Raw genomic sequence first — 27,560 nt, 5'->3', positions numbered from 1 at the left:
TGTAACATTTAAATACAGACCTGGGGCACTTGGGTGGTTCAGTAAGTTAAATGTCTGACTTCAGATCAGGTCATGATCTTAGTGTCCTGGGGTCAAGCCCCATGTAGGTTCCCTGCTCAGGAGGGAGTCTGTTTGTCCCTCTCCCTCTGCCCTTCCCCCTGTGTAAAATCTTAAAAAAAAAAAAATTAATAAAAGCAGACCAGAAGGGAGTCAAGGATGAGCCATGGGAACAGCTGAGGCAAAGCATTCCAGGTAGAGGAGATTCAGTGCAAAGGCTCCAAGGTGAGAGTGTTCAAGGAATACCAGGAAGAGGTAGCCTAGCTAGAACAGGAGAGTGGACAGGACAACATGAAGTTAGGAATTTGAGGGGACTAGGTCATATAAGGCTTTGTGGGCTACTATAAAAATTTTGGCATTTATTATTAGGGACAGGGGAATTTAATGGGAGATTTGAGCAGAGGGACATCATCAGATTCATTTTAATAGGATCACTGGCTGCTGTGTTGAGACAGAAGCAGGGAAATGGGTACCAGATGCCTGTGATGATCCAGGCAAGAGAGGAAGGAGTGCTGGGCTGGGCTGGGGTGGAAGCAGTGGAGGTGGCAAAAAGTGGTAGGATTCTGCATATTCCTTGCTGAAGTGTTGGATGGAGAAGGAATGGAAGAAAGATGTCAAGAATGACTGAGAGTTTTGCCTCCGATCTTCTTAGAGCACTAAGGACTCCCAAATCTATGATTACAGTCCAGATTCCTGCCCTGGGGCCCAGCACATAGCAGAAGTCTGCCATTAACATTTGATGACCTGAACTGAAAGGAGTAGATGAGTCTGTTGGGTTGGTGGCATCATTTCTCCAGGTCCCTATCAATGCTGTAGCCTACTTCCAGATACTGGAAAGAGGAGGCAGGAAAAAGAGCTGCCGTGTCCCCACCTTGGTCTAAAGTGAGAAGTTGAGACAGGGCAGAAACAGGAACAGGGCCATACTGAACCCTTCCAATAAGAAAATTGGGACAAGTGCTGGGAGGAGGGGAGCTAAAAATTTAAAAATGCCAAGGATCGGCATAATGTTGGGTTTGTACTATCAAGAGACCGAGTATCAATTCCAGTTGTGCCTCTTTTTTTTTTTTTTTAAGATTTTATTTATCCATTTGACAGAGAGAGATTACAAGTAGGCAGAGAGGCAGGCAGAGAGAGAGAGGAGGAAGCAGGCTCCCTGCTGAGCAGAGAGCCTGATGCGGGACTCCATCCCAGGACCCTGAGATCATGACCTGAGCCAAAGGCAGTGGCTTAACCCACCAAGCCACCCAGGCGCCCTGTGCCTCTTGATTCAAACTCTTCCTTTTGGTTATCCATTTGCCCTCTGTGAAATGGGGTGGCTGGCTCTGTGAAAGGAGTGTCTATTCCGCTCTGACTGCCCATAAGTGCTTTCCTTACAAGTTCCCATCTCCTTGAACCATTTGACATATTACTTCTCCAACGTCATCTTTAGGGAACTTTTCCGTTTCCTTTCAGAATGATTATTTCTGACTGTCTTGTAAGGTGTGTCTACACTAATTCCCAAAGGAAAACACCCATGTGTTTTTCCCTGCTTGAAGTAAATACTACTTTAGTCCAGTTACCCCATCTGTAAACTGGGAATAACACCGACTTGCAGGGCTGATGAGTAGGGTTAATTATACACAGAACGTGTTGGGGTTGAGCAGATACACAAGTGCTCTGGAAGTTCTTGGCATAATACTATAGCATTACAATAATTTTGGCTTGCAAATTATACCCCAGCAGAGGCATCACATGGAAAAGTGGGTCTAACCCCATGGTCTGATGAAAGTGAAATGGAAAAAATAAGTTGTGAAATATAACTTCTCTTCTTAACCTTTGGAAAAGGCAGAGATAATTCTTCCATGTACAACCCACATGCAGGGAACAAGTTTCCAGATCCTGGAAGAGGACTTTCTTGTCCTGAGTGGCCTGGTCTATGGTCAGGGTCTGGCTGCTTCTCCTTACTGGCCTACAAGCAGAAATGGGAAGGGGGAGAGCCAGAGAGGATTTGTGGTTGGTTGAGAAATGGGACTTACAATGAGGATGTCCTTGCCTTTTGGGTTTTCTTCTATTTGGGCCTCCCCTACTTGCAGAATAATTAAGTATTTGTACAGCAGACGAGTGATTTAAAGGGTAATTTGAGATATTTAAGTTTAGGGTTTCCCAAAATAAACATCTTAGCTCAAGTCAGTTTCTGGTTCTTCCACCATGCCCCAGACACACACACACACACACACACACACACACACACACACACATTATTTCCTGAGAAATGCCAAGTAGGTAGGTAGATCTCAGGCAATGAAAGGGCTGTGTAGTTGGTGTCTGTGACTGTGGGGGCTATAATAGTGGGTTTAAAAAACTCAACTAACTCATAGAGAATGACAGTCCTGTCTGAGCAAAGAGGGAAAAGAGCTTGATCCTAAAGGGAAAATTTGCAGTCAATTCCATTACATCAGTGTGTGTGGCTGAGTGGACAGGACTGCAGCCTTCAGAGAAAGACCCAAGTTGGAGTCGAGGTTCTGCCCTCTCCCCACTGTGGCCTCAGGCCTCCGGCAGTGAAGAGGCGACAGCTCTCAGGCGTCTGGCTCTCAGACTGAGAATGTGACCTCCACTCCAGCCGGGCCAGGTCTGTGTGGTGGCCAAGAGAGCCTCTGGCCTTCTGCCTGCCTGAACAGGTCCTACTTTTCCTACAGGATTAAAAAAAAAAAAAATAGACTGCCCCCAAAACCCATCTGTTAAGACACAGGTAGCAAGTGGAGATTATTGACAACGTGGGCTATCCTAATCAATCAGAGAATGCCTGCGACTTCAGGTCTCAGTTCTCACACCTCAGTGTAAAGCACATTCTGGGGCCTGTCGGCCAAACTCAAAGGAGCACTCGCTCTAGAGGCAGTTACCTCTTTTCCAGGCAGTTCTTCAGGCTCCCCGGGGAGCCTGGCGCCTCCCAGGAAAAGCTTCACTGGGTAAGCAGCGCCCCTTCCTCGGCCTCAGTTTCCTTAGCTTTGTTCAATATCAAAGGACGATCTTAAGTTGCCAAGTAGAGACTGGTAGAAATGACATCATTTCGGCTCCACCAGACTGGGAAGTGGCAGCCCGGCCCACTTGGGCGGCCGGCCCTCCTTTGGGACTCTGGTCGGCTCTGCGCGGGGTTAAAGACCCCACTTCCTCACAGGTGAGATGAGCCAGCGTCCGGACTCCCCTCAGCCTGGCGCCGCGACTGGTGCCGGGCCGGGGCCGCCCCTCCAGGCCGCGTCGGTCAGCGGGACTGCTAACGCGCTCATTAGCACAGAGACTCCTCCGCAGATTGGGCACGTGGGGGCTGAACCCGAGTCTCCGTCCCTTCAAGAAGGGGATAAGGCACCCTGTCCTGGAGGGGACCCAGGGCGTCAGTTCCTTCGCGCGGCTCACGCTGTAAACTAGAAATGTCCCGGGATAATTCAGCCCCGCTCCCCGCAGCCTCCAACAGTGGGTCCCTGAGGCGCACAGCGCGCGGGGACCAGGAGACGCGCCCGGGTCTGGCCTTAGCGCGCGGCGGGCTCTCGCTGGCAACCTCACGCCCCAGGCGGCGGCGGGCTGCGAGCGAGGCGGGGCCAGGAGCGCTGCCGGACCCCGGTGCCCTCAGGCGCCACCCCGGGGCTGGCGCCGAGGCTGCCGCGGGTGGTGGCGCGTGCTGAGGTGGAGAGCTGCGCCTGCAGAAGACCCGGGCACGAGGAGGGCGGGGCTTAGGCCGCGGTCTGGCTGCCCCGCTCGCAGGGGGGAACGGGGCGGGGCCTGCGGGGGCGGGCTAGGGGCGGGGCGCGCGCGCGAGCCCAGGGAGGGCGGGGCCGCGGCGCGGGGCGGGCTCTGGCGGCCCGAGTGTCACACACGCGGCGGTTCGGGAGGCGGCGGCAGCGGCAGCGGCAGGCGCCGCCGGGACGGGCACGGGCGCGCGGCTCGGGCGGGCGCCGGCTGCCTCCCTTCATCGCTCGCTCGCTCGCTCTCCCTCCTGCTTGCTTGCCGGCTGCGGGGCCAAGCTCTCCCCCAGCGCTCTTGGGAAGGAAGAAGGGGGGCCAAAGACGCCGACAAGTTCTCGCAGCAGCCGCAGATCCCGGCCCAGGCGGAGGCTGCGGCTCAGACGGGGCAGGAGAGCGCTCCGCGGCGGAGCGCGCGGCCAGAGCGTCCCAGGCTGGGGGGCGCCCGGGCCTTTCGCTGTCCGCGGGGCGGAGGGCCGGGATCCCATGAGACGCGCCCGTAAGGGGCGAGAGAGCCGAAGCCCGGGCGGCGAGAGGCAGAGGCGGAGGGCGGTGCTGCAGCTGCTGGAAGCCGGGGTCGGCCGGCAGGAGGCGGCGGAGAGAACTTGAACTTGGCGTCGGGAGCGGGCGCCCCGGACGCCCCCCGCCGGGGCCGGGGCGCCGAGGGACCTGGGCCGCAGCGCTGCTCCCCGAATGGCCGCGGCGGCGGACAGGGCTCCCGCGCCGCGGCCCTAGGCGGCCTCTCGCCATGGCCAAGTGGCTGAACAAGTACTTCAGCTTGGGCAACAGCAAGACCAAGAGCCCCCCGCAGCCGCCGCGGCCGGACTACCGCGATCAGCGGCGCCGGGGAGAGCGGCCCTCGCAGCCCCCCCAGGCTGTACCGCAGGCCTCGGCGGGTGCCTCGGCGTCCTGTGGTCCGGCTGCGGCCTCCTGCTTCTCAACCTCGTCGGGCTCGCTGCCCGACGACAGCGGCAGCACGAGCGACCTCATCCGCGCCTACCGCGCACAGAAGGAGCGCGACTTCGAGGACCCCTACAACGGGCCGGGTTCGTCGCTGCGCAAACTGCGCGCCATGTGCCGCCTGGACTACTGCGGCGGCGGCGGGGAGCCGGGCGGGGGCCAGCGCGCCTTCTCGGCCTCGTCCGCGTCGGGCGCCGCGGGCTGCTGCTGTGCCTCGTCGGGCGCAGGCGCTGCCGCGTCCTCGTCGTCGTCCTCCGGCTCTCCGCACCTTTACCGCAGCAGCAGCGAGCGGCGGCCAGCCACCCCTGCCGAGGTGCGCTACATCTCTCCGAAGCACCGCCTCATCAAGGTGGAGAGCGCCGCGGGCGGTGCCGGAGACCTCCCGGGGGGTGCCTGCTCTGGTGGCCGCACCTGGAGCCCGACGGCCTGCGGTGGCAAGAAACTGCTCAACAAGTGTGCCGCCTCGGCCGCGGAGGAGAGCGGGGCCGGCAAAAAGGACAAGGTAAGGCACCCCTTGTTCTCACCCCAGGTTCCTTAGCCACTGTGTGCACGGGGAAACTGAGGCAACGCTTTGGTTCTTTCATGGTTCCTAGCTTCCGGCTAGGACCCTGGGGTAAGGGTTCCTTCGCCGCGTCCTAGTTCTTCCCTATCGCACGCATTTTCCCCGGGATCCTTGGCCTCTGACACAGTCTCAACTGCTGCTCCTAAAACGTCCCCTCTCTGAGCCCACAGCCAGGTGTCCTCCTTGGGAAGTAACCTGACCAGAGCGTCCTGCAGCCTTGTCCAAGAAAAACCCAGCAGCCCTTCCGTCCCCCAAGACCTAAAGTCTGAAAGTCAGAGCTGACACGGATTTAGAGGAGCGTTTTTTGTTTTTGTTTTTCCCTCTACTCTGTCCCTCCCCCCCCCCCCCTACTGTGGTTGGGAAACTGAGGTCTAGAGCTGGGAAGGGACTCTCCCGATATTACACAGCATTCTTGGTGGCAGATCCGGACCGACTGTCTTTAAACGTGTATATGTAAATTCTACTAAAAGCCCTGCCCTGCCCCACCCCTCACGCTGGATTTCCAAATCCAAGCTGCCTTTTGTACTGGGGCTGCCCTGGGAACCCCCACACATGCTTTTCCGGTTGAAATACTCTGCCTCCAGGAGCTTTCCACTTCCATAAGTCAGTTCCTCCCGCAGAGCGCACAAGGGGTTCCACCAGGTTCATCGGGCTGGAAGGCGATTCACCCTCCAATCCTCACCTCTTTCTTCCTGATTCCATCCCACCCCATACAGCCCCAGGAATGAGGGAGACCACTTTGTGACAACCCCCCCCCCCCCAGTATATTAGGCCATTTTAATCCCCCTCTTTGAAGCACACCACATACTGGGCCCCTCTCTTCCTCCTTCACACTCCTGTGGCACCCTCCCTTCCTCCATCAAATAATACTTGTTCTGTCTACTTATGGTGGAATACAGTGTTTTGATTACATCTGAGGCCCAATGCCCTGTCAGGTTGATGTCCCTCCTGTGCTCCCCATCACCCCTACCTTTTCCCAAAGGTAAATTTTTCTCAGGCGTGGGCTGGGGAAGACTGATAGTCTGAGTTCCTTTTAGGACTGGATGTCCAGACAGGAGTGAGACAGGCTCCTACCTGCCAGCTGGTGCTTGGAAAGGGATGTTTTTGTGTTCCAAGCAGGAGAAGTAAGGGGATGCCCTTCCTTTTAATTTTTCTGTCTGGCTTTTTCTCTCTGAGTTCCCAGTTCCCAAGAGTATCCCCTCCCCTCTGGATCTGCTGAAGGCTGAGTGGGCCATCTGGGGGGGGGGGGTCCCACATCTCCCTTGAGCCAGTTTGGGGGCACACCTTGGAAGCATGGACTCAGGGCTTCCTATAAGAAGCTGGGAGCCAGGTGTCCACCCAGGTGCTGTCTTGGAGGAGGGGAAGGTTTCTCTGAGAGCCCCCAGGGTGAAGGGCTTCTGGTTAATGTGTGAGGGAAACACCAAGAGGCTCCCTGCTATCTTACATATGGCTAAGGTTCAGCTAGGTGCTGGCTTGGGAGACTGCCGTTCCTCAGTATGGTTGGTTTGAGCAAGGCCCCATCTGTAAAGATGGAGAGATTCCCAGTGGATGGTGCTAGACTCCTGGCGCCCCGCCGGTTACTCCACAACCACCTCCCTGGTGGGCAAATCTTCTCTCCTGTCGCTTGTAAAGTCTTCTTTTCTGACTTTCAAAACTTTAGTAGACATTTTTCCCCCCCTTATTACAATTAAGACTATTTCAGTACTGAGGGATGATAAGGCTTATAGCTGGAATGTCAAGTGTGTTTAAGAGTTGGCTTTGTTCATCAAGTTTTTTTTTTTTTTTTTTTTAAGATTTTATTTATTTGACAGAGATCACAAGTAGGCAGAGAGGCAAGCAGAGAGAGAGGAATCAGGCTCCTGATGCGGGGCTCGATCCCAGGACCCCAAGAACATGACCTGAACTGAAGGCAGAGGCTTAACCCACTGAGCCACCCAGGCACCCCTTAAGATCTTATTTTTAAATAATCTCTACACCCACTGTGGGGCTCAAACCTACAACCCCAGGATCAAGAGTATGCTCTACAGACTTAGCCAGCCAGGGGCCCCTCACCATCAAGTATTTTTTATGGCTCCTTTCTGTGCCCTCCCCTGCTGGGTGCTGGAATTTTATGGCTCAGTGTGCAGTGTGGATGATGAGTGCTGTGATGGGGGTGCTGTTACAGGAGGGGTGAAGTAGGGGTGGTCAGGGAGGGCCATTAGTTGGGGGTGGGGCGGTGGCTGTGGTTGGCTGCTGAAAGAAAGCCTGACACTTGGGATGCTGGTAAAGTGCCTGTGGCTGGCATTGAGAGGTTAGAGTTGTGCCGGACCCCTGGGGAACAGCAGGGCCTATGTTAGGGAGGACCTTATAAGCTAAGCATAGTGAGGGCCAGTGAAGGGATTTAGCTGCTAAGTGATGTGAGCAAACAGAGGTGTTTTTTTTGTTTTTGTTTTATTTTAATCTCTCTTGACTGCATTTCACCTACTGGGTTGTGACTTTGAGCCCTTTGATCTTTTGAGAAATTGTTCTGATCCAGAGACAGGAGTTTCGGCCACCAGATGTTCTTTCTAATGAGGAAGAGGGGAGGCAGCCACCAAGAGTCACACTGTGCAGTGGTTCTCAAACCAGAACTTGGAGGGCTCTTTAAAATGGATTCATCTAGCCTACTGTGGGTCCTGGGAATGTGCGTTTCTGACAAGTTCCTAGGTGATCATTTTTGCTGCTGATCCTGGTATCAGCAGGGCCATTATGTAGCAGTGACTTCTTAACCCTCCCCCTGGGTCTTCTGGTTGGAACTGCTTCGGGATGCAAAGACTCTAGATCCCCTCATCTCTGTCCTCTGTGTAGGGCTGTCTACTCGTGTGAGGCCAACCTCCCTCTCCCCCTTGCCGTACCTGGTCAGGCAGTCTGAATGCAGCCTGGTTTCCACATTATTTTCAGCCAGACAGCTTTCAGAAAGCCAGGCATACTGTATGGATGAGTCCTGAACACCTCAGAGCCTGCCTTCTACCCCTCATGCAGGGACCGAGGAAAACCCACTTCTAGTGCCCCACTTAATCTCAGGCCCAGCTTCCTTTTGTCAGTTGTCAGGGATAAGACAAGAAGAACCCATGAGGCTGATGAATTCCTCCCTGCACTCCCACTGTGTGGGTGCCAGGCCCTGTGTTTGTTTATAGCATCAGGCCTGAGTTGGGAGTTAACTGTGGTGTCAAGTGGAAGCTGTTGGTCCACCGATCATCCTTTCAGTGCCTCCAGTGCCATGTCCCACTGTGGTTTATCTTTGGGGGCCCTGCCTCATGCCTTCCTATTCTGCATTTAGGCATCATTTCATTCTCCCAGTGAGTTCTCTGGCACGTGCACACCCCCCCCCCCCCGCCCCGCAAAGCATCCAGTCTTGAGCATTAGCCCTTTTAGAATCATGTGAAAGAGGGGGAAGGAATGAAGGCTGCAGAAGACTTGCCAGTAATCTCTGGCCTAAGTCTCTGGAGAAGATCGTCACACACTATCTTCATCATTTGTTTCCCCCAGGGTTTGGTCTTGGGGAATTTCGTGTGGTCTTTACCTAGGAGGCAGCTTTGAGCTGGATCTAGAGATGGAAATGGAATTTCAGTGCAGGGGTGGGGGCAGGACTTCTGTGTCAGTGCTCTGTGTGCATGTGTGAATGTAAGTCTGCTTGCATGTGTGTGTGTGTGTGTGTGTGTGTGTGTGTGTGTGACAGAACTTCGGGATGGAGTGTGTTCTTGGAAACCAGAGCGTTCTTGCTCTGTGCCTCCCTTGGGAATGAAAGATGACATCAAATAGGTGGGGGGCTGAGTTTAGACCCCACAGGAAGTCCTTGTAACTGGTGAGCTGAGAATGGGACAGACTCAGAGCCATGATTGGGCTATCAAAATGGGGGGGTGGTTATAGGGTCAGATTAGGGGACAGTTAGAATCCGGGTGAGAGACCATGAGGGCCTAAGCTCCCAGGAAGAGAAAAGGAAACTTGTCAGTAGAAATATCATTCTTTCGGGTTGTCTTTATAAAAAAGTAACGGTGACAAAAGAAACCAGTAGCTTGGTCAGTCTCCTCCTCCCTTTGTGCAGCTGAACAGGTCTCATCCCACTACGTTTTCTGCTGAAGTCTTGTTTCTTTTATCATAATTAAGTAAATGTTTCGACCACAACTGAGAAAGTCAAAATGCATGATGACATCAGTTTCCCGAGTTTTAAATACATGCTAATGTGTACCAACACTTTATATTCTGTCAGCATCCACATGGTTGAGTTAAATAACATGTTTCCTAAAGAATAATATCATGCCTAACCTTTTTTTTCTTTTTTAAACATTCAGCAAAGAGTGTCTGAGCAGCATGCTAGACGGGATATTCAGAGAATAAGTGGTGGCCAGCTTTCCAAGAAGGAAACGTCTCAGTTTGCAGTTAAATACCAGCTTCTTAAGGTCTAGTCTGGGAGACAGATAATAGCTAAGGAGACCTAAGGAATGCCAAAACAGAAGAGTGTGCAAGGGCCTGGTAAGGCCTTGACTCTGGGAAGTCCAAGAGACCTGTCAGGAGGAAGTGACATTTAGGTAGACTCTGGAAGGATGAGTGGGAATTTCCTGGGCAGGGAATGGGGCAGGGGTAGGGGTTGGGGAGGGGGTGCTTGCAGAAGGGATAGAACAGCTTGTGCTATAGCCTGGAGGCTTGGGAAAGAATGGTTGGAGGCTCAGCAGAGTAGGTGTGGTAGGGGCATTACAGAGGGAGATTGGGGTCAGAAAGGGAGAAGGGTGTCTCGTGTGCCTTGCTGGGGAGTTAGTTGTAACTGGTCTTTGGGGCCTTTTCACATGCAATTATTGATGCATGGCTTGATTGAAGCCTCAGTCAAATATGAGTTGTCAGTTTCCATTTTGTTAATGGGCATATTCTCTAGTTCTTAGAAAGTAATAGATGGAAAGGTAAGAGCCAAAGTTGGTATCTGTGGTCTGGCTTGGGATGCTTTCTCTTTTGAAGTCCTGTCCCTTGAAAGTTATATGTGAAAAATGCTGCTTTTATCAAACCTGGTTTTCTCCATTGATTACCCAGAAGAGAAATATTCTCTAGGCTTCATGCTAACCACTTAATTGGTCATTTAATCCTTACAATCACCCCAGAAGAGGTCTAGATACTGTATTAGTTAGCTATTGCTGCATAACAAATCACCCTACACACAGTGATGTTAAACTTGGGGTTGGCCAACTTTTTCTTAAAGGGCAAAATTAAGAAATTTTCTTAATTTTAGGCTTGAAAGCCAGATAGTCTTCATCACAACTGTTCAACTTTGCCCTTGTAGTTGGAAAGTAGCCATAGACAATCTTTTAAAGGGCATAACTGTGTTTCAATAAAATTTTATTTACAGGGGTGCCTAGGTGGTTCAGTCAGTTACATGACTGCCTTCAGCTCATGTCGTGGTCCCAGGACCCTGGGATCAAGCCTTGTGTCAGGCTTCCTGCTCAGAGGGGAAGTCTGCTTCTCCCCCTTCCCCTGCTCACGTGCGCTCGTACGTGCTCATTCTCTCTCTTTCTCTCATGCATGTGCTCACTCTCTCTTTGAAATAAATAAAATCTTTTTTAAAAAGAACTTTATTGACAAAAACAGGCAGCTGACCTACAGTCTATAGATTCCAACCCCTGCTTTAAATGATAAGCCTTTATTTTATTTTAATGACTTTATTTATTTGTTAGAAAGAGAGAGCACAGGGTGCCTGGGTGGCTCAGTGGGTTAGGCCACTGCCTTCGGCTTGGGTCATGATCTCAGGGTCCTGGGATCGAGTCCTGCGTCGGACTCTCTGCTCAGCAGGGGGCCTGCTTCCCTTCCTCTATCTCTGCCTGCTTCTCTGCCTACTTGTGATCTCTGTCTGTCAAATAAATAAATAAAATCTTTAAAAAAAAAAAAGAGAGAGAGAGAGCACGAGCAGGAGAAGTGGCAGGAAGGGCAGGCAGAGGAAGAAGTAGGCTCCCTGTTGAGCAAGGAGCCTACTGAAGGCCTCCATCCCAGGAATCATGACCTGAGCCCAAGGCAGCCGCTTAATCAACTGAGCCACCCAACTATCCTAATGATAAGCCTTTATGATTGTCCACAAGCCCACGAGTCAACTGATTAGTTTTTCTGGTCTCAGCTGGGCTCACACATGAATCTGTGGTCTTTTTGGGGTGGATGTGCAGCCCTGCTGATCCTGGCTGGGCTCTCTTACATGTTTGGGTGTAGCTAGGTTAGGATGGTCCTGACTGAGACGTTGGATTCTGCCCCATGGGGGTCTCTCAGTCTCCAGCCATCTAGCCTTGTTCATATGATCAATGATCATGGCAGTGTTCTAAAAAAACAGAAGCCCATAAGGTTTCTTGAGGCTAGAAACTGGCACACTGACCCTTCTGCTGCATTATGTTGACCAAAGCAAGTCACAAGGCCGGCCAGGATTCAGGAAGAGAGGAGGAGCTGCAGAATCACATGGCAAAAGGCAGGGATGCGGGCAGGCCATTAATCAAGGCCTTCAATGCGATCCATCCACCACAGGTAGCAGTGTCCTTACTTTATAGATAAAGAACCCGAGGCTTTGAGGTTAGTGACTTGCTTATCGTCCCCACAGCTACCAAGTGACACAGCCAGGATCACATCTGTGCAATCTGGATTCCAAGTTTATATGCTTATTAAATTTTTTATCAATTTACTATTTTCCGTGATTTAAATGGAGATAGTAAGGCTCCGATATTTACTGAAATGTGCATTATGTGTCTCCTCCCTTCACTTAATGTTCCTCTTCTTATACCCCTCTGCCTGATTTCCCAGCCCTTCTAGTCTGGGCTTTGGTGGTCTCCAGAAAAGGCCCCAGAGCTGGCTTTACTCTCTCCCTCCCCCATCTGCCTCTGAGTTCCATAAATGAAATGTTAATGCAGGCCTTGAATTATTTTATAGAGAAATTCTGCACGCAGAGTTGGCGTTTCTCGAGGGACAGCTGCACAAAATGTGTGTCTTGTAACTGTCACATCTTCTCATTCTAACACCAAGCCTTCCCTTCCTCCAAGGATTGGTGAGCCTGTGCATGCTGTTTTAAGGGAAAAGCCCCAAAAAACTAATGGCACCTTGGACTTATCAACAAGGAGCCCAAGTTTCCTTAAAAGGAGATCCGGTGGCCATCGTCTAATCTGACAATCTCAGAACAGGACTGATTTCCCCCTACTTAACCTCCAAGACTTGACCTTATCCTCTCCCCACCCCCAAAGCATTTCTAACCCATAAAATAGGCATTAAGGGGCAAATCTGAAACAGGTGTGGCTTCCTCTGGTCATTTAACAAAGCTCAACCTGCCTGTGTCAAGCGCTCCTCTGGGCGGTTTATCTTGGAGCTTTTACATCTTGTGCTGGGAGAGCCAAGAGGTAGTGGCCTGTGGGATAAGGGGGAGGTCAGGCTTGGCCCTAGAAACTAAATCAGGATTTATAGCTTTGAAGCAGAGAGCTGGGATGCTGGCTGGCTGCTGGCACCACCTGTCGGCATTCTGAGTGGTGGCCATGGGTTTCCAGTAGGATGGAGATAGAGGTTGCTGTGGTCTCTGCCGCCCTCTCTTTGTAATTTCTGTTTGGGCTGTGTTGACTGAGAAATTGCCAAATTGTCAGGAGCTGTGTGGGTACAGGGATGAGCCGGGGGTTCATAGTGCCAGCCTATAAGGAGCTTATTGGTGAGGACACAGGAAGCAGGTGAGAATACAGATCTGTATGGCAGAATTTATCAGTAAACAAAGTGGTGTAGGTGGGCTGAAAGCCATCCTGGCACAGGGACTGTTCTGGGCAGAACCTTGATTCCATGGAGCCAAAGGAGAAGCAGGATAAGGGGGGCAAGGGGATGGTTGTTGTTTGCTTTTTTTTTTTTTTTTTTAAACAGAGAAGCAGAGAAGTCTTCTTGGAGGAGGAGGCACTTGAGTAAAGAAAGCATTGTCACTTCAATTGAGGGAGCTTTCCACTCAATTGAAGTGCTTCCAATACACATACTCAGCCAGGCACTATTCATTGTGCTTTACATATGCATTAACTCCTACAGCACACCAAATTCTTTGAGGTAGGTGCTACTGTCATTCCCAGTTTACATATGAGGCAAAGAGCTGTTAAGTAACTTGTTTAAGGTCCATACCACCAGTAAGTGGCAGAGATGAGATTTGGAACCAGATCCAGAACTTTGTTTTTGGCCCATGTGCCATACCCTATCAGGTTGCATAGTCTCATGCCTGAATTTCCTCTACCTTACTTGTGGTTAGACTTACTCTCTATAAGACATCCCCTCAGGGCGCCTGCCTGGCTCAACTGGTTAAGCATCTGTTTTTTGCTCAGATCATGATTCTGGGGTCCTAGGATCAAGTCCCACATTGGGCTTCCTGCTCCATGGGGAGCCTGCTTCTCCCTCTCCCGCTGCTACCCCTGCTAATGAGCTCTCTCACTTTCTCTCTGTCAAATAAATAAAATCTTTAAAAAAAAAAAAAAAAGGAAGGAAAGAAATACCATTTGTGAGCCTTGAGCCTTGTAGGAGCAACTGATTTCTACATTTATGTAAGTATTTCATAACTTAAGGGCATTTTCATGCCTATAGTTAATTTGCTTCTTAAGAATCAGTCTGTAATGAAGGTGCTATAACCCCCATTTTACAGATGGAGAAACTGAGGCTCAGGGGAGGAATGGAATCTGCCCTCCTTCACAGCAGGTACTGGCTGAGTCGGTGGCCAGGCTGTGGATCTTCTGTTCTGAGCCCATTGCCCTTTGTGTTGCGGGTGTGGAGGTGGCTTGGCCAAAGCTCCAGTCCACAGGAAGGGTGACAGCCTGATTGATTTCCGGTTCTTTCCATGTTTTGATTCTGAAATACTTTACTGAGACCATTAAGGAGCATCGACAGAGGACCTTGCTTCCACAATGGAATTTTCCTTCTCTTCCTGTTTGGTATTTTCCAGTAATATTTCTATTAATGTTTCACTTTCAGAGGCACTAGCTTCCTGAGAGTTTTTTGCTTTCTCAACTGCTGAGCCAGGAAGAATTGAATTTTCCTCTAAATCATTCAGTTCCTTTCCATTTTCTCCAAGGGGAGCCCTCTCTGGATTTCCCATTATGCTTAGAGGAAGGATCTTGGAGGTGGGTCCAAGGAATGGAGAGAGAATGAGTCAGGGCCCTGGGGAATGACTCACGCCCTGTGTTTTCCAAGCAGGACTTAAGAATGATGGTCAGAAAGGGGCTTCCCAAGGTCCATGAGAGGAGAAGTGACTTGACAGGTGGGTGAAGTGGGGAGAAGTGGATAACACTGGCCCACTGCTGGATCTTTACTTGCAGGCTGGACCCTAAATCCTCAAATGGGCCATGAGAACTTATACCAAGACTTTTCTCCCCGTTCGTTCGTTCATTAATTCATTCATTCATTCAGCAGGCATTACTGAGCACTGCTATGGTGCTGGGTGTTCTATTGAGGTGCTAGGGATACAGCAGTGAACAAAACCGATAAAAATGTGTGCTCCCTGGGGGCACCTGACTGGCTCATTAGGTAGGGCATGCAACTCTTGATCTTGGGGTTGTAAGTTTGTGCTCCCCTAAGTTTGCTCCTTTGTGAGAGGAGTCCAGCAAATATCAGATAGGAAGATAGTGTGTCCGATAGGAAGTGTCAAGAGAGGTGGAGCAGGATAAAGAGCCTAGGGTGCACCTGAGTTTGGGGTGTGGTGCCATTTTAAGTGGGGTCTCAGAGGGCTTTGCTGAGGACTTGAAGGCAGGATTCCCATGGCTGCAAGGGTAGGGCATTCCACACGGAAAGAGCAGTCAGGGTAAAAGCCCGAGATAGGAGCAGGCCCAGGGCCCTCAGGGAAAGGAGCATGCCTGGGCGGAGCAGGTGGGAAGTGGGCCCTGGGGCCACTGGAAGGGTCTCTCACTTGAAATGGTGAGATGAGAAGTCAGTGGAGGGTTCTGAGCAGAGGAATGACTGGCTCTGACTTGGGTTCTGTGCGCATCACTCTGCCTGCCTAGCGGAGAACAGCCTTTCAAGGGTGAGCAGGGAGGCCAGCTGGGGTACATTTGGCTGCTGGAACAGGGGCACTAGCGGTGGGTGAGGAGAAGATACGGACCTCCGGACATGTCCTGGGTAGAGCTACAGGATTTCCTGACAGATGGGTGCACTGTGAGGCGTGAGGGGCAAGAGAGTCAAGGGTGATGCCAAAGTCTTGGCCTGAGTGATAGGGAGGATAACTCATCATGAACCCAGGTGGAGAGGACGACAAAGGAGCAGTCCTGTTGTTCAGCAGATGGGGATGACCCAGGGCTCATTAGTCCTAGGGCTAAGAGCAGATCACACTCTGCTACCTCCAGGCCTGTGAGGTTCCTGAGAACCTGAAGGAGGCATGGGGGAACCTCCATCCCAGCTGGGGAAAACCACCCTTTGGGTTCAGAGGAAGGTACACATGGGGCATCCCAGACAGAAGGCATCCTGTCCACGGTGGCTGAGAGCAAAAGAGGAGCACTGCTGGGCCAGAGCCTGGGGCTTGCCTTCATGTGACTGTAGGTGATGGAGAAGGTGGCAGGGGGTTGTGTGTAAAGGGCCTTGCCTGCCATGCACCTGAAACTACCCCAGTTCTCCACATTTAAAAGAGGCCGCCTGCTATGTTACATGCCTGAGCTGGGCACATCAGAAGGGTAAAGTTGAGTGCCAAGGTTAAGTCTCCAGGGACAGGGCTGGAGCCTGCCTGCTTTGCTAAGTAGAGCATTTCATTGCTGAGCAGTTGTGATTGTTGGGAAAGTTCTCCCTTACATAGGGTCCAGCAGTATGTGACATACAGGAAGGAGATGAACACTGTAGGTGTTTGGAGGAATGGGACTTTCCTGGTTTCTCCAAGCCATGACTAAATTCTGAAAATGAAAATGACCAGAAGGTTCTTTATAGTGAAGCTTCACTATTTTTCGGATGTGCACTCCCTGAAAGCCAGACAGCCCTGTAATCCCTCTGGTGCATTCCAAAGCCATGCATGTGATTTGGAGCCTGCATGGCATTTGTGGAATGGTGCAGCCTCTACCTGCCCTTCCGTGGGGGGCAGTTGTGAGTTGGCTGTGTTCTGAGGTAGTCTTCAGAACCCAAGCTTGGATTTTTCGGTATTTTTCAATGTTTATATCTGTGAACTCCAACCCCACACCCCACCGCCTTTTTTAAACAAAACTAAGGCAAATTTGGTATAGAAAATGCAGATTAGCAAAACTAAAATAGAAACCAACTCTAATTCTATAATTCAAAGAAACCATCGTTAACATTTCACTGTTTTTCCCTTAGCCTTTTTTCAATGCATATATATATATATATATATATATATATATATACATTTTCCCCACCACAACCATCAAGTAATATTGCCTGTATTTATTCTCTTTTTGTTTCAAGATGGGGAAAGATGTCTCCATTATTCTAAACATTCAACAACAGTAATGTGTGTGTGGTATTCTGTTTGTACATTTAAGCTTTCTGTAGTCTTCCCTAATTTAACATCGCTCTAATGAACATCTCTGTAACTGAATTCTCAGCGGAAGTCTGTGATGGTTTCCCTGGGACTGAGTCCCAGAAGGAGAATTGTTGGGTAAGAAGGGAAAAATTTTGATACGTGCTTTCATATTGTATCCTAGAAAGACTTCACACATTTACGCCTGTTTTACTCTAATCCAATTTAGTTTCATTTGCAGTTTCTTGGGTGACTGGTGCCCGTGTGCTTTGACCATTTGTGTTTCTTTTCTAAGATTGTATACTTTTATCTTCCTTTCAACTGCAGGGTTATCTTTGTATTGGTTTGTAAGAGCTTTTTGTAGATTAAGGATGGCAGCTCCTTTACCTGCCATTGTGGGGTACAGAATATTTCTTACAGATGTGTAATATGTATCTCAGTTCTGTGTTTGGTGATTGTTGTTGCTCACAATGAATTGTTTTCTGTTGTTAGACAGCTCTCAATGTTCATGATTTCTGGAGTATGGTGCTTAGAAAAGTCTTCCTTACTCTAATGTTTACCTGTATTTTCTTCTAATACTTTTTTTTTTTTTAATGTTGAAATCTTAATCTGCCTGGAGTTTGATTTTAGGGTATGAGGTAGGGTTTTAATTTTGCTTTTCTGAATGACTAGTCTGTGTCTGGACATCCTCTATTTTTTCTTTTTTTAAAAGATTTCATGTAGTTTTTGAGAGAGAGAGAGAGAGCACAAGGAGGGGGAGCAGTAGAGGGAGAGGGAAAAGCAGGCTCCTTGCCAAGCAGGGAGCCTGATGCAGGACTCAATCCCAGGACCTCGGGATCATGACCTGAGCCGAAGGCAGACGTTTAACCATCTGAGCCATCCAGGCACCCTCTCTACTCATTTCTTACTCTGTGATCTGTATTTCTCCAGGTGCCTGTTTAGGCTTAAATATTTCGACTGTTTCACCATGACTGCATTTAGGTCTTATCAGTTATTATGATAATGATGATTTCACCTTGTCTTTGTAAAAATGACACCTTCCGTCGGCAGATACCACGCGCTTATTACACATTCAATTCCTGACACCTGAGGGAAGTAACTGAGTACTAGGGCTTGGTCTTTGGATGCCAGATGTGACGCTGTGGGTGGGACAAGGCCAGGAGAGCCCTGGCTCATCCCTGGTGGAGTCTGTGTCCCCATCCAGGGGACACATCCAGGATCAGGGGGCGGGATGTTCGTATATATTGGGAGCGACCATGTTCCGTGTTCTCCCCTGCCTGTGTGACCTTATCTGGGTGCATCAGCTTCAGCTTTCACGCGGTGACTTGTGGAGAAAGGGATGCAATGTTCAGTCACCCGAGCAGCAAACATTTTTCAGATACCTACCGTGTGTCCCAGCGCAGAGCTGAGTGAGCCCTGCCAACACTGAGCGATGAGTAAGCCCTGTGCTGTCCCTCAGAGCCTAGGAAGGAGGGATATCAGAAAGGCCCAGGGTTCCCTCTGATGCAGGACAGAGTTCGAGTGTGAGGACAGAGGCAGGTGTAAGGACTATGAGTGGAGAAGAAAAGCACCAGAGCCCACGATGGGCACGGGCACTAGTGGAGCTCGCTGTGGGTAAGAGCTCGCACTTGGGGGAGGGCAAAGACGTTGAAGGTGTGCCATGTGAGGACTGCGTTATTTTGATCACTTGCATGTTTTTCACTCCCGCCAAAATCCAGTTCAAGTGATATGAATTGACGGAGTTCTCCCCACACCCCCAACCTTTCCTTTTCCCCCTCAGCCCAGGTGTCCTGTGTCTTTAATCAACAAGAGACCCTCTCTGAACCCTTGCTGCATATTCTCCTTTTTCTGGCTCCGGCCGTGTCAGGATAATCCATCTTGTGGATGTCTGCTGTGAGGTTTGTGACATTAATGAATTGGTGTTAATGGTACAAATTAAGTCCAGGAGTATTCACAGGGAATAAATCAAGAAAAATGCAGATTTCTGAACACTGAATATGTTTATGGTTCTAAGAGGCTGAGGGTATCTACCTAATTCACTCTGCTGTGTGTCATACCACATCACTGAACCCTAGACCAGCCCTTGTAATGCATTAGAATTACCTAGGGAGCATTTTTGAAAAATTTAAATTCCCCGGACTGATGACCACCTTGGCTCCCTGGTCATCAGTGTTACAGGAGGGCCCCCAGATATTCTGATACACAGCCAAGGTTGAGAGCTGCTGTCCCATACCTTAGTTTGGAATTCTAGGAGAGCCTGGAGGTCACCCAGTCTAACCCTCTTGCATCCATGCCTGAAAACTTTCAGTGATGAGGGGATTAGTCACCTCCCAGGCCATGTAGCCACCCACTCCTTTGCACAGCTGGGTTCGCAAGCCTTTTTTTGCTGTTCACTCCACAATAGCACAGGTTTGTTGAGTACTTGATGTTACGAGACCTGTGCTCTGCTGCTGGTTTATTAGGTGGACTCTTTGAAAGAGGTCAAGTAGAACCAGTCTAATCTTAGTTCTTCCACACAATGACCCTCATACGTGTGAGACTCTGATGTGTGATCGTACCTTCAAAGGCAGAGGGAAGCTGCAGATTTTCACAGTTCCACATAGAGCCAGAATCCCAGCCAGGACACCAGCTGCTAAGAGCAAGGACCTTCCAGTATCACAAGTGTAGATTGCACCGATGGATCCCGAGTTCGGGAGATTCCTGAGCAGGAGGAAGTGGCAGGCTAGACCAGGTTCTGGGCAGGTGGGCTGAGGTTAGCACTGAGGAGTTAATCATCCCAGTGTATGACCCAGTGGGGAGCAAGGTTGGATTGCCAGGTGGATTTGAGCAAAGCAAAGAGAGTAGAGGAGCAGTCAGGAGTAGATTCCAGAGGAGGAGGGAGGATCTTGCCATCCAGGGCCTCAGTCCTGAACAGGCAGGAGGTAGAGCACAACTTGGCCCAGTTGAAAGTAGCATGGCCTCGGGGGCCGGGTATTCTCTGTCCTGGTTCTTTGCCCTTTGTGGGGGCTAGCCACCACATGTGTCCAGAGCTGTTTATTTTAAACACTGTGGAATCCTAATGGTGTCCAACCATGGTGGTGTGAAATGAGCATCCATTTTGGGCTCAGAAGTCTGGATTCACATTCTGGCTCTGGTGCTTGGAAACTTCGTAACTTGAGTCAGGTGGTTACCTTCCAGGCCTGGAATGCTGCATCTGTGCTGATGTGGATTTAGCAGTAAGAGATGGCGTCCCGACCGCTCACTCTGTGCCTTGCAGCTTCATACCACTTTCCATGTATGATCCTCATGGCAGATCTTTGATGTGGTCCTGTTAGAATCCCCTTTTTAAATGTGAAATATTCTGGGGATGAGGTCCAGAGGCAGTACATAGGGTCATTGTGGGGCTTTAACAAAGTAATCTAAGTGGCTGAGCACAATGCCTGGCAAGTAAGAAGGGCTTTATGAATGTTTTTGTATTCTTTCGGCCTCAGCCCAGCCTAGAACTCTGGGCTTCCTATAGTCACAGTGATGCCAGTGAAGCTGCCCTTTCTAGCCTGAAGGTGTCCTCAAAAAAGTGGCCCTGCCCTTGTCTTGGTGTTTGTGTTGACCCATGATTCCCTGCAGTGGGAGAGTAAAAAATCCCCAGACCATCACCTTGTTCTAAGGGCTCTATGTATATTAATTCACTGAACCTCACAGCACTCCCTGTGAGGTAAGTTCTATCAAGAGTCTCATTTTACAAATGGGGAAACTGAGACCAGCAGGACTTTGTCGTTGTTTGTTTTGTTTTTGGTCCATTGTCCTAGGTCATAAGTGACACGACTAGTACAAGCTGTAGATGTGGGGGCTCTATGTAGTTAGTCTAGCTTCTGTCTACCCATAACTTCTCTGCTACACAGCTATAGGGAACAGTGAAAGAGGTCACTTCAGTATCACCTGGGTCTCAAAACTGTGATGTCAAAGCCATTCGAAACCTGTAAAGTTGATAAAGCATCTAGTTTAGGGCAGGCACTCTTCTCTGTGTGTTCTCAGGATAATGCTGCCAAAGGAGCACTGAGAAGGCTCCGTGAAGGAGGTGGCAGGGAGCGGGGCCTTCGTGGAAAGGGTATTTAGACATTAGTGGATGTGAGGAGAGTGTCTCGGGAAGGGCACTGTGAGGGATCTCAGGTGAATGAAGGAGAGGCGGAGAAGGTACCGGGGAAAGATGCTGCAGTGTGAGCTGAGGCCAAGTGCCAGGAGTCCCAAGGGCTAGACCACAGAACTTGGTCTTTATTCTGTGGGTAATGAGAAGTGGTAGAGCAGGGGAGCAATGGGGTCAGATCTCTGTGCTTTAAGAAAACCTGTGTATTTTCAGCTTAAGAGGACTGGTTAGAAAAGGTGGGGTGGGGAGTGCCTTGCAGAGCCTGCAAGTGGGGACCCCAGTTAGGAGACCTGGGGTGCCTTAGGCAGAGGCAGTCAGGGTGTAACCCCCATCTGTGTCCTTAAGCCATGAAATGCTCAGGCAGCTGGCAATGACTCTGGTCCATGGAGGGAAATTGAGCCCTTGCCAAGGGTACACGTTTTTACGGATCCCCTTGTCACCTGCTGAGATGCCCTGTGTAGGAGTCTAAGTTGCCTGGTCCGCCAGAGCGTCCATCCGCACTCTGTCAATCAGACAGATCCTGTGCTGGGGGTCCCTGGGCCTGGACTGGGGATGGAGGTCTGTCTCCACATGCCGTCCTGCTGGTGACAGAGTCCGGCGGGAGGCCTCGCGTGAGTCCAGCAACTCCTTAGCTGGTTGTTTCTGCAGAAGCGCGGAGCCGGCAACGGCAGAGCCATCACGTGGGCAGCCTGTCCGTGAGGGAAGCTGTGTGCGTGAGGGAGAGGGCGGAGTGGGCAGGGTTTGCTCTGGGGGTCCACGGAGCCAGCCCCCCAACCTGAGACTGAGGCTTAGGTCTGCCATTGGATGGCAGCACCTCCCAGAGCCGGAGGCATTCCGGGGCTTCTGGGCGGTGGTTTGGAAGGCAGAAGGAGGCTGCGGTGGAGCTGCTGGCAGTGTGGCTCGAGCCTTCAGAGGAAGGGAACGCTGGGGCTCTGGACGCTGCTGGGAGGCTGACCTTTAGAGGACGTCCTCCAGGGAAGAGGCTCTTTGAGAAGCACTAAGTGCTCCGGAGCCATCGGGTCCCCAGAGGGGAAGAAACATTAGCCCTGATGAAGATGTTTGCTGGGCTTGGTCGAAGGGCCCCCTGAGGATCCCCGACCAGATCCTTCCACATTCAGCACTGAGTCAGAGAGCCCCCCTCAGGTCGGCAGAGCATGCTTCCTGGGCCCAGAAGAGACACTTTGTAAATAAAGATCCAGGAATAATATGCCATCAGTCCGGCTCAGGGGGCTCGTGCTGCACGCATGGGGCACACGCTTGGGGAATTGGACTGTCAGTCAACTCCTGCTTGCTGAGCTGTGAGGGCTCAGGATCCATCTGAAAGCCATCTGTGGTGTGACTACAGAGTGACAAGATGGTGGGAATTGGTGTCATCACTTCCTAGTCGCCCACAGGATGGCTGAGAACATTGTCAAGGCTCAGATCACACACACACACACACACACACACACACACACACACACACACACACGCACACACGCACACACACACACACACACACAGGTCTTGGGCCTGACTATTGTCAGAGGGCAGACACCAAACCCAGGCATGCTGCCGGGGCCTTGCCTTCCTTCCCCTTGTCCCACCCCACCTGATTCTTGTCTGCACCCTTCATTCTGATTCTTTATCACCCACACACTAGGATAGAAGTGGGCCTGCTTTTGAAAAAGCTGAGGAACCTCTTTCTATCCTGGCTTGTTTCGAGGAGGCCTTAAAGATTATTAGACATGAAGCCTCCAGAGAAGCAAAAATTGCTGAATGTGACAGCTCACAGAGGGGTGCTGAGTAAGCAGTTTGGAAGTGGGAAGTTTCAGTCAATGAATAGGGGGGGAGGACTCATTCTTGTGAGGCTTTTTCTGCGAGTCTGTGGTTTTTTGTTTTCTTGTTTGTTTTTGTTTTTGTTCTATTCAGTTCCTCTCCTTAAGTTAGAAATGCTCTTTATATTCCTGTTTGATCCTTTGTGGACTGGTTATCCCAGAAAATCTAGTAACCCTTTGTTCTATTTTGATTTTTATTTTTTTAAAGATTTTATTTATTTATTTTAGAGAGAGAAAGTGTGAACAGGAGGAGGAGGAGCAGAGGGAGAGGAGCAAGCAGGTTACATGCTGAGTGCAGAGCCCGCTGTGGGGCTCAGTCTCAACCCTGAGATCATGACCTGAGTGGAAATCAGGAGTTGGACACTTAACCATCTGAGCCACCCAGGTGCCCCATAACCCTTTGCCTTTGATGGTTTCTTCTGGTTTTACCTTTTTCTCCACAACCTTATAAGCACTTCAGGGGATTGCATTCCTTCAAGTTCACAGTTTGAGGTTCTGTTTGCCCTCAAACATTTCTTACTCTGAAAGTAAATTTTACTCTAGACACTCCTGATGGCCACCTTTTGGTTATGGATAGGAAAGGGACTCTAGATATGTAAAGGGTACTTAGACAAAACAAGAGGTTTATACGTTCTTGTCTTCCCCAACCTCCTCTTTAAAAATTCAGAAAGGAGGGGCACCTGGGTGGCTCAGTGGGTTAAGCCGCTGCCTTCGGCTCAGGTCATGATCTCGGGGCCCTGGGATCGAGTCCCGCATCGGGCTCTCTGCTCAGCGGGGAGCCTGCTTCCTCCTCTCTCTCTCCCTGCCTGCCTCTCTGCCTACTTGTGATCTATCTCTGTCAAATAAATAAATAAAATCTTTATAAAGAAAAAAAAAATTCAGAAAGGAAAATCGGGGCTTCCCTTGTAGGAAGAAAACCAGACTTCCTTAGGAGATAGGTGTATTTGAATTTCAGAGGCTTGTTTGAATGTGAAACCTAAGGACATGTTGCCTTCACTGTCTAAAAATCAGACAAGTTAGTTAAATTGTCATTATAAAGTTTATTCCGCTAGCCATTAGGGGCATGGCAGGTTCTACTCCTTAGTTCTTTAGTGGTAAAAGAGAATCATCGCCACTGGTGAGTAAAAGAAAGGGCCCTTTTGCTGAAGGACTGTGGCATTTCCCTGCATTGGTCTGCAGCTGGATGGCCAAAACATTAACAGGCATTGACAGGTGGATCCCAAATCACAGGGTGTGTCTTTTTTTTTTTTTTTTTAAAGATTTCATTTATTTGAGAGAGTGCACACTTGCGTGTGCACAAGCAGGGGGAGGGGCAGAGGGAGAGGGAGAAGCAGACTTCCTGCTGAGCAGGGAGCTCAACCTGGGGCTCAATCCCAGGACCTCGAGATCATGACCTGGGCCGAAGGCAGCCACATAATGAACCGAGCCACCCAGGCGCCCCCGTAGGGCATGTCTTGGGGATTTATAGCAAGTTGTGTGTGTTACAGATTATTATGCATAGGTTTTATTTATTCATTTTTAAAGATTCATTTATTTATTATGGAGAGAGAGAGAGCACAAATGGGGAGGGACAGAAGGAGAGAAGCAGCCCGTTGGGAGCCCACAACCCTGTCATCATGACCTGAGCCGTAATAAAAGGTCACTCAACCAACTGTGCCACCCTGAGCCCCCTCACACATCAATTTTATTTATTTATTTATTTATTTTTTTAAAGATTTTATTTATTTATTTGAGAGAGAGACAGTGAGAGAGAACATGAGTGAGGAGAAGGTCAGAGGGAGAAGCAGACTTCCCATGGAGCTGGGAGCCTGATGTGGGACTCGATCCTGGGACTCCAGGATCATGACCCGAGCTGAATGCAGTCGTCCAACCAACTGAGCCACCCAGGCGCCCTCACACATCAATTTTAAAATACCTGCATAGCACCTGCTCAAATGCTGGTCTAGGGGCCTCTGAGAAAAGCAGTACAGGAAGTAAAGGAGCACTGTTCAGGCTTAATCTGCATTCAAAGTTGAGGGTCTGTGACCTTGGGCAAGTCGCTTGACCTCTCTGAGTCTGTCTTCCCTTCTTGAAAATAAGAGTGCTTATCCTTATCACGAGGTCAGCTGTTAAGGCTGCTGTGAAAGGACCCAGGAAATCAGAGTTGCCCTAAAGTGTTGTCAACTTGGTTCCAGGTCTGAAACAGTGACAGCAAACAGTGAAGGAACAACACGGAGGACCTGAAAAGTTCCTGCTCTGTGACCCCATGTTTCCCCTCGTAGGAACTGATCCTAAGGATAAAATGAAAAGAGTCACAGTGATTTAGTTACCAGTAACCTACAGCAGATGGGAAGGTGAAAAACTGGAAATCCCCTAAATGTCCAACCAGGAGAAGTGGCTAACTTGGGGCCCGTAGCGCACATAGCGGAAAGGGACGCAGCCAACCAAAGCTGAGTTGAGTAACTCCACTGCGGAATAGTCAAGCGGGTAAAGGCTCAGATAGAAAAAACTAAATATTTATATTTTCCCCCTACTCCATTCCCACATACGTATGTAGTAGAAAGGCAATAAATGAATGGGTCCAAATGTGAACAATGGTCATCACAGGAAGACTGGGTGCTGTTCAGTTTTTAAAAACAAACGTTTAATCGCAGAAGTACTTCTGTTTTTTTTTTTTAAACAAGCTAATGCTATGTCAAACACGAAGGAAAATGGAAGGTAAGCCAACACAGGCTCTCTGCCTCTCAGCCCTGCCGTCTGAATGAGTTGCTGAACGTCAAAGCCAGGGCTGAGAGTGTCTCATTGTGTTGGAATGTGGGCGATGAGGATCACAGGAAGTGGTGACAAGCCCTTTGTTCTCTAAGCTCACCCGGCTTGCTGGGTGCCAGCGCTGGCCTTTGGTGTTCCATCAGGACATCAGCTGTCTGTGTCTGTGGTCATAGCCTTAGCCCGGGCAAGGACCTGTTACTGGACTGTGTTGGCAGGCACAGGAAGCCACAACTGTATACCCTCTCTCACTTAACTCCTGGTAGTGCACTGGGCTATTCCACGAAAGGAGAAGGGCCACTGTGGGGGGATTTATTGGTGTCATTCCTGACTCGGGAAGTTGTGGGGATTTTCCCTTGCCCCTCCAGAAGAAATCTGTCCTGGCTTCCTCTAAAAGCCAGAATAACCTGCTTTTCATCTGCTTCTCCCTTCCTATTTGTGCTGTGTTTCCAACTGTGGCCAGCTGAAAGAGTTAGCCAGGAGATGGAACTGTTCCCTTGGGCTGGGAATATTGCTGCTCCAAAGGCAGATTGCAGTTTTTCCCCTCTGTTAACCTCCCTGTAGGAGGCAGGCAGAACTGGGCCTTGCACATGACAGGTGCCCAGTGAAGCTTTGCAATCTTGAAGGGTTTCCTGTGTGGAAGGGTGGGTGTGTGTCCGTGCTTGTGGGTAAGGATCATGGAATATTGAAACAAGAAAGCCTCTTGCTCTCCTCATGCCTAAGATTATGAGCTGCCTTTCTTTTCTTTTCTTTTCTTTTAAGATTTTTATTTTTATTTTTAAGTAATCTACACCGAGCGTCAGGCTCGGCCAGCTAGGTGCCCCACGCTTCCTTTTTATTGAGCACGCATTGTATGCTGGGTGCCGTAGGTACATCAAATCACTTATCCTCCCAGGAGCTCCCAAGGAGGATATTGTCTACTTGTCACATAAGGAAACAGACATTTCCATCTTCTACTACCAGGGACTCCACTCCTTGAGAACATGTGCTCATTTTTGATATACCCTTGAAGCTCCTGGCTCAGAATTTGGAACCTAGCTGCCCCGGGTGAATTGAACCTCAAAGATCCGTGGCTGGATGACTTTGGACAAGTCCTAGCCCCTCTCTAGGCTATCGTGTCTCCATGTAGAAAGTAACCAGGTATTCTTTTCTGTCACAGGCCCTGTCTTTTTCAAAAACTTGCCAGGACAGCCACCCCCCCAACCCCCGCCCCCCCCCCCACCCCCGGGGGTTTCTGTGGAATGCGGTTGGTCTTGTAAGAGGTAGTTGCAAGCAACTGAGGCTTTTTTACTATCAGGCTGAGGCCCAACCATCAGATGACTGTTGTCCCCAATTAATAAGACAGAAGAAATAAAGTTGTGCAACTTTATAATGAAACCACATTTCTCACTGCAGTTTCAATTCATCCAGCATTTAAGGCACGCGTCCTGCCCCTGGCAAGCTTGCGTGTTTCATTCCTTGGCACGGCCATCCACCTTTTCACCTGAATTGGTTTGGAAAAGCCTTGGGCCGTTTCCAGAAATTAAATCTAGAGGATGGAAGGTTTACCACCCCGGGATGTTCAAAGAAATGTGTGGCCTCCTGTGACAGCCCAACTCAGAGAGGAGCCCAGAACAGCTTTGGGAATAAATACTTTGCCTCCCATGGTGGTCACTGGTTCTTTTCAGTAGTATAAGTCCCCGTGTGTCTCAAATAGGAGCCATGTACTCATGTAGGAGCCAGTGAACTTTCTGCAGAGGGCCAGCCGGTATGGATTTCAGGCTTTGGGACAACACAGTTTCTGTTGCGTCTGTTCAATTCTGGCCCGTTAGTGCACAAATGGCCAGAGACAATGGATAAATGACCAGGTGTGGCTGTGCTCCAGTAAAACCTGACTACAAAAATAAAACGTTGCAGACCTCTGGTCTAAAACTTTAGGCAGAGAGTGTCCACTTGGCTCAGTCAGTAGAACTTGTGAGTCTTGCTTAATCTTGTGAATTCAAGCTCATGTTGACATAGAGATTCCCTAACAATAAAACCTTTTTTTTTTTTTTTTAAGATTTTATTTATTTATTTGACAGACAGAGATCACAGGTAGGCAGAGAGACAGGCAGAGAGAGGAAGGGGCCCAGGCGCCCCTAACAATAAAATCTTTTAAAAAAATAAATAAAGGGGC

The 27,560-nt window shown here is 49.9% G+C and overlaps 1 protein-coding gene across 1 annotated transcript in view; it reads left to right on the top strand.

The window, feature by feature from the left end:
* Window positions 1–3,901: 3,901 nt before the first annotated feature.
* SHB (SH2 domain containing adaptor protein B) overlaps window positions 3,902–27,560 on the top strand; it is a 135,542-nt gene continuing 111,883 nt past the window's right edge. The window contains exon 1 of the mRNA XM_082694877.1: window positions 3,902–5,232. Within this exon, the coding sequence (XP_082551003.1) occupies window positions 4,519–5,232 (714 nt within the window). The 5' untranslated portion in view covers window positions 3,902–4,518. The remainder of the gene's footprint in view (window positions 5,233–27,560) is intronic.

This window comes from Mustela nivalis, assembly GCF_964662115.1.
Source record: "Mustela nivalis genome assembly, chromosome: 13".
NCBI classification, from domain to species: Eukaryota; Metazoa; Chordata; class Mammalia; order Carnivora; family Mustelidae; genus Mustela; species Mustela nivalis.
This window is presented reverse-complemented; position numbering and strand designations above follow the sequence as displayed.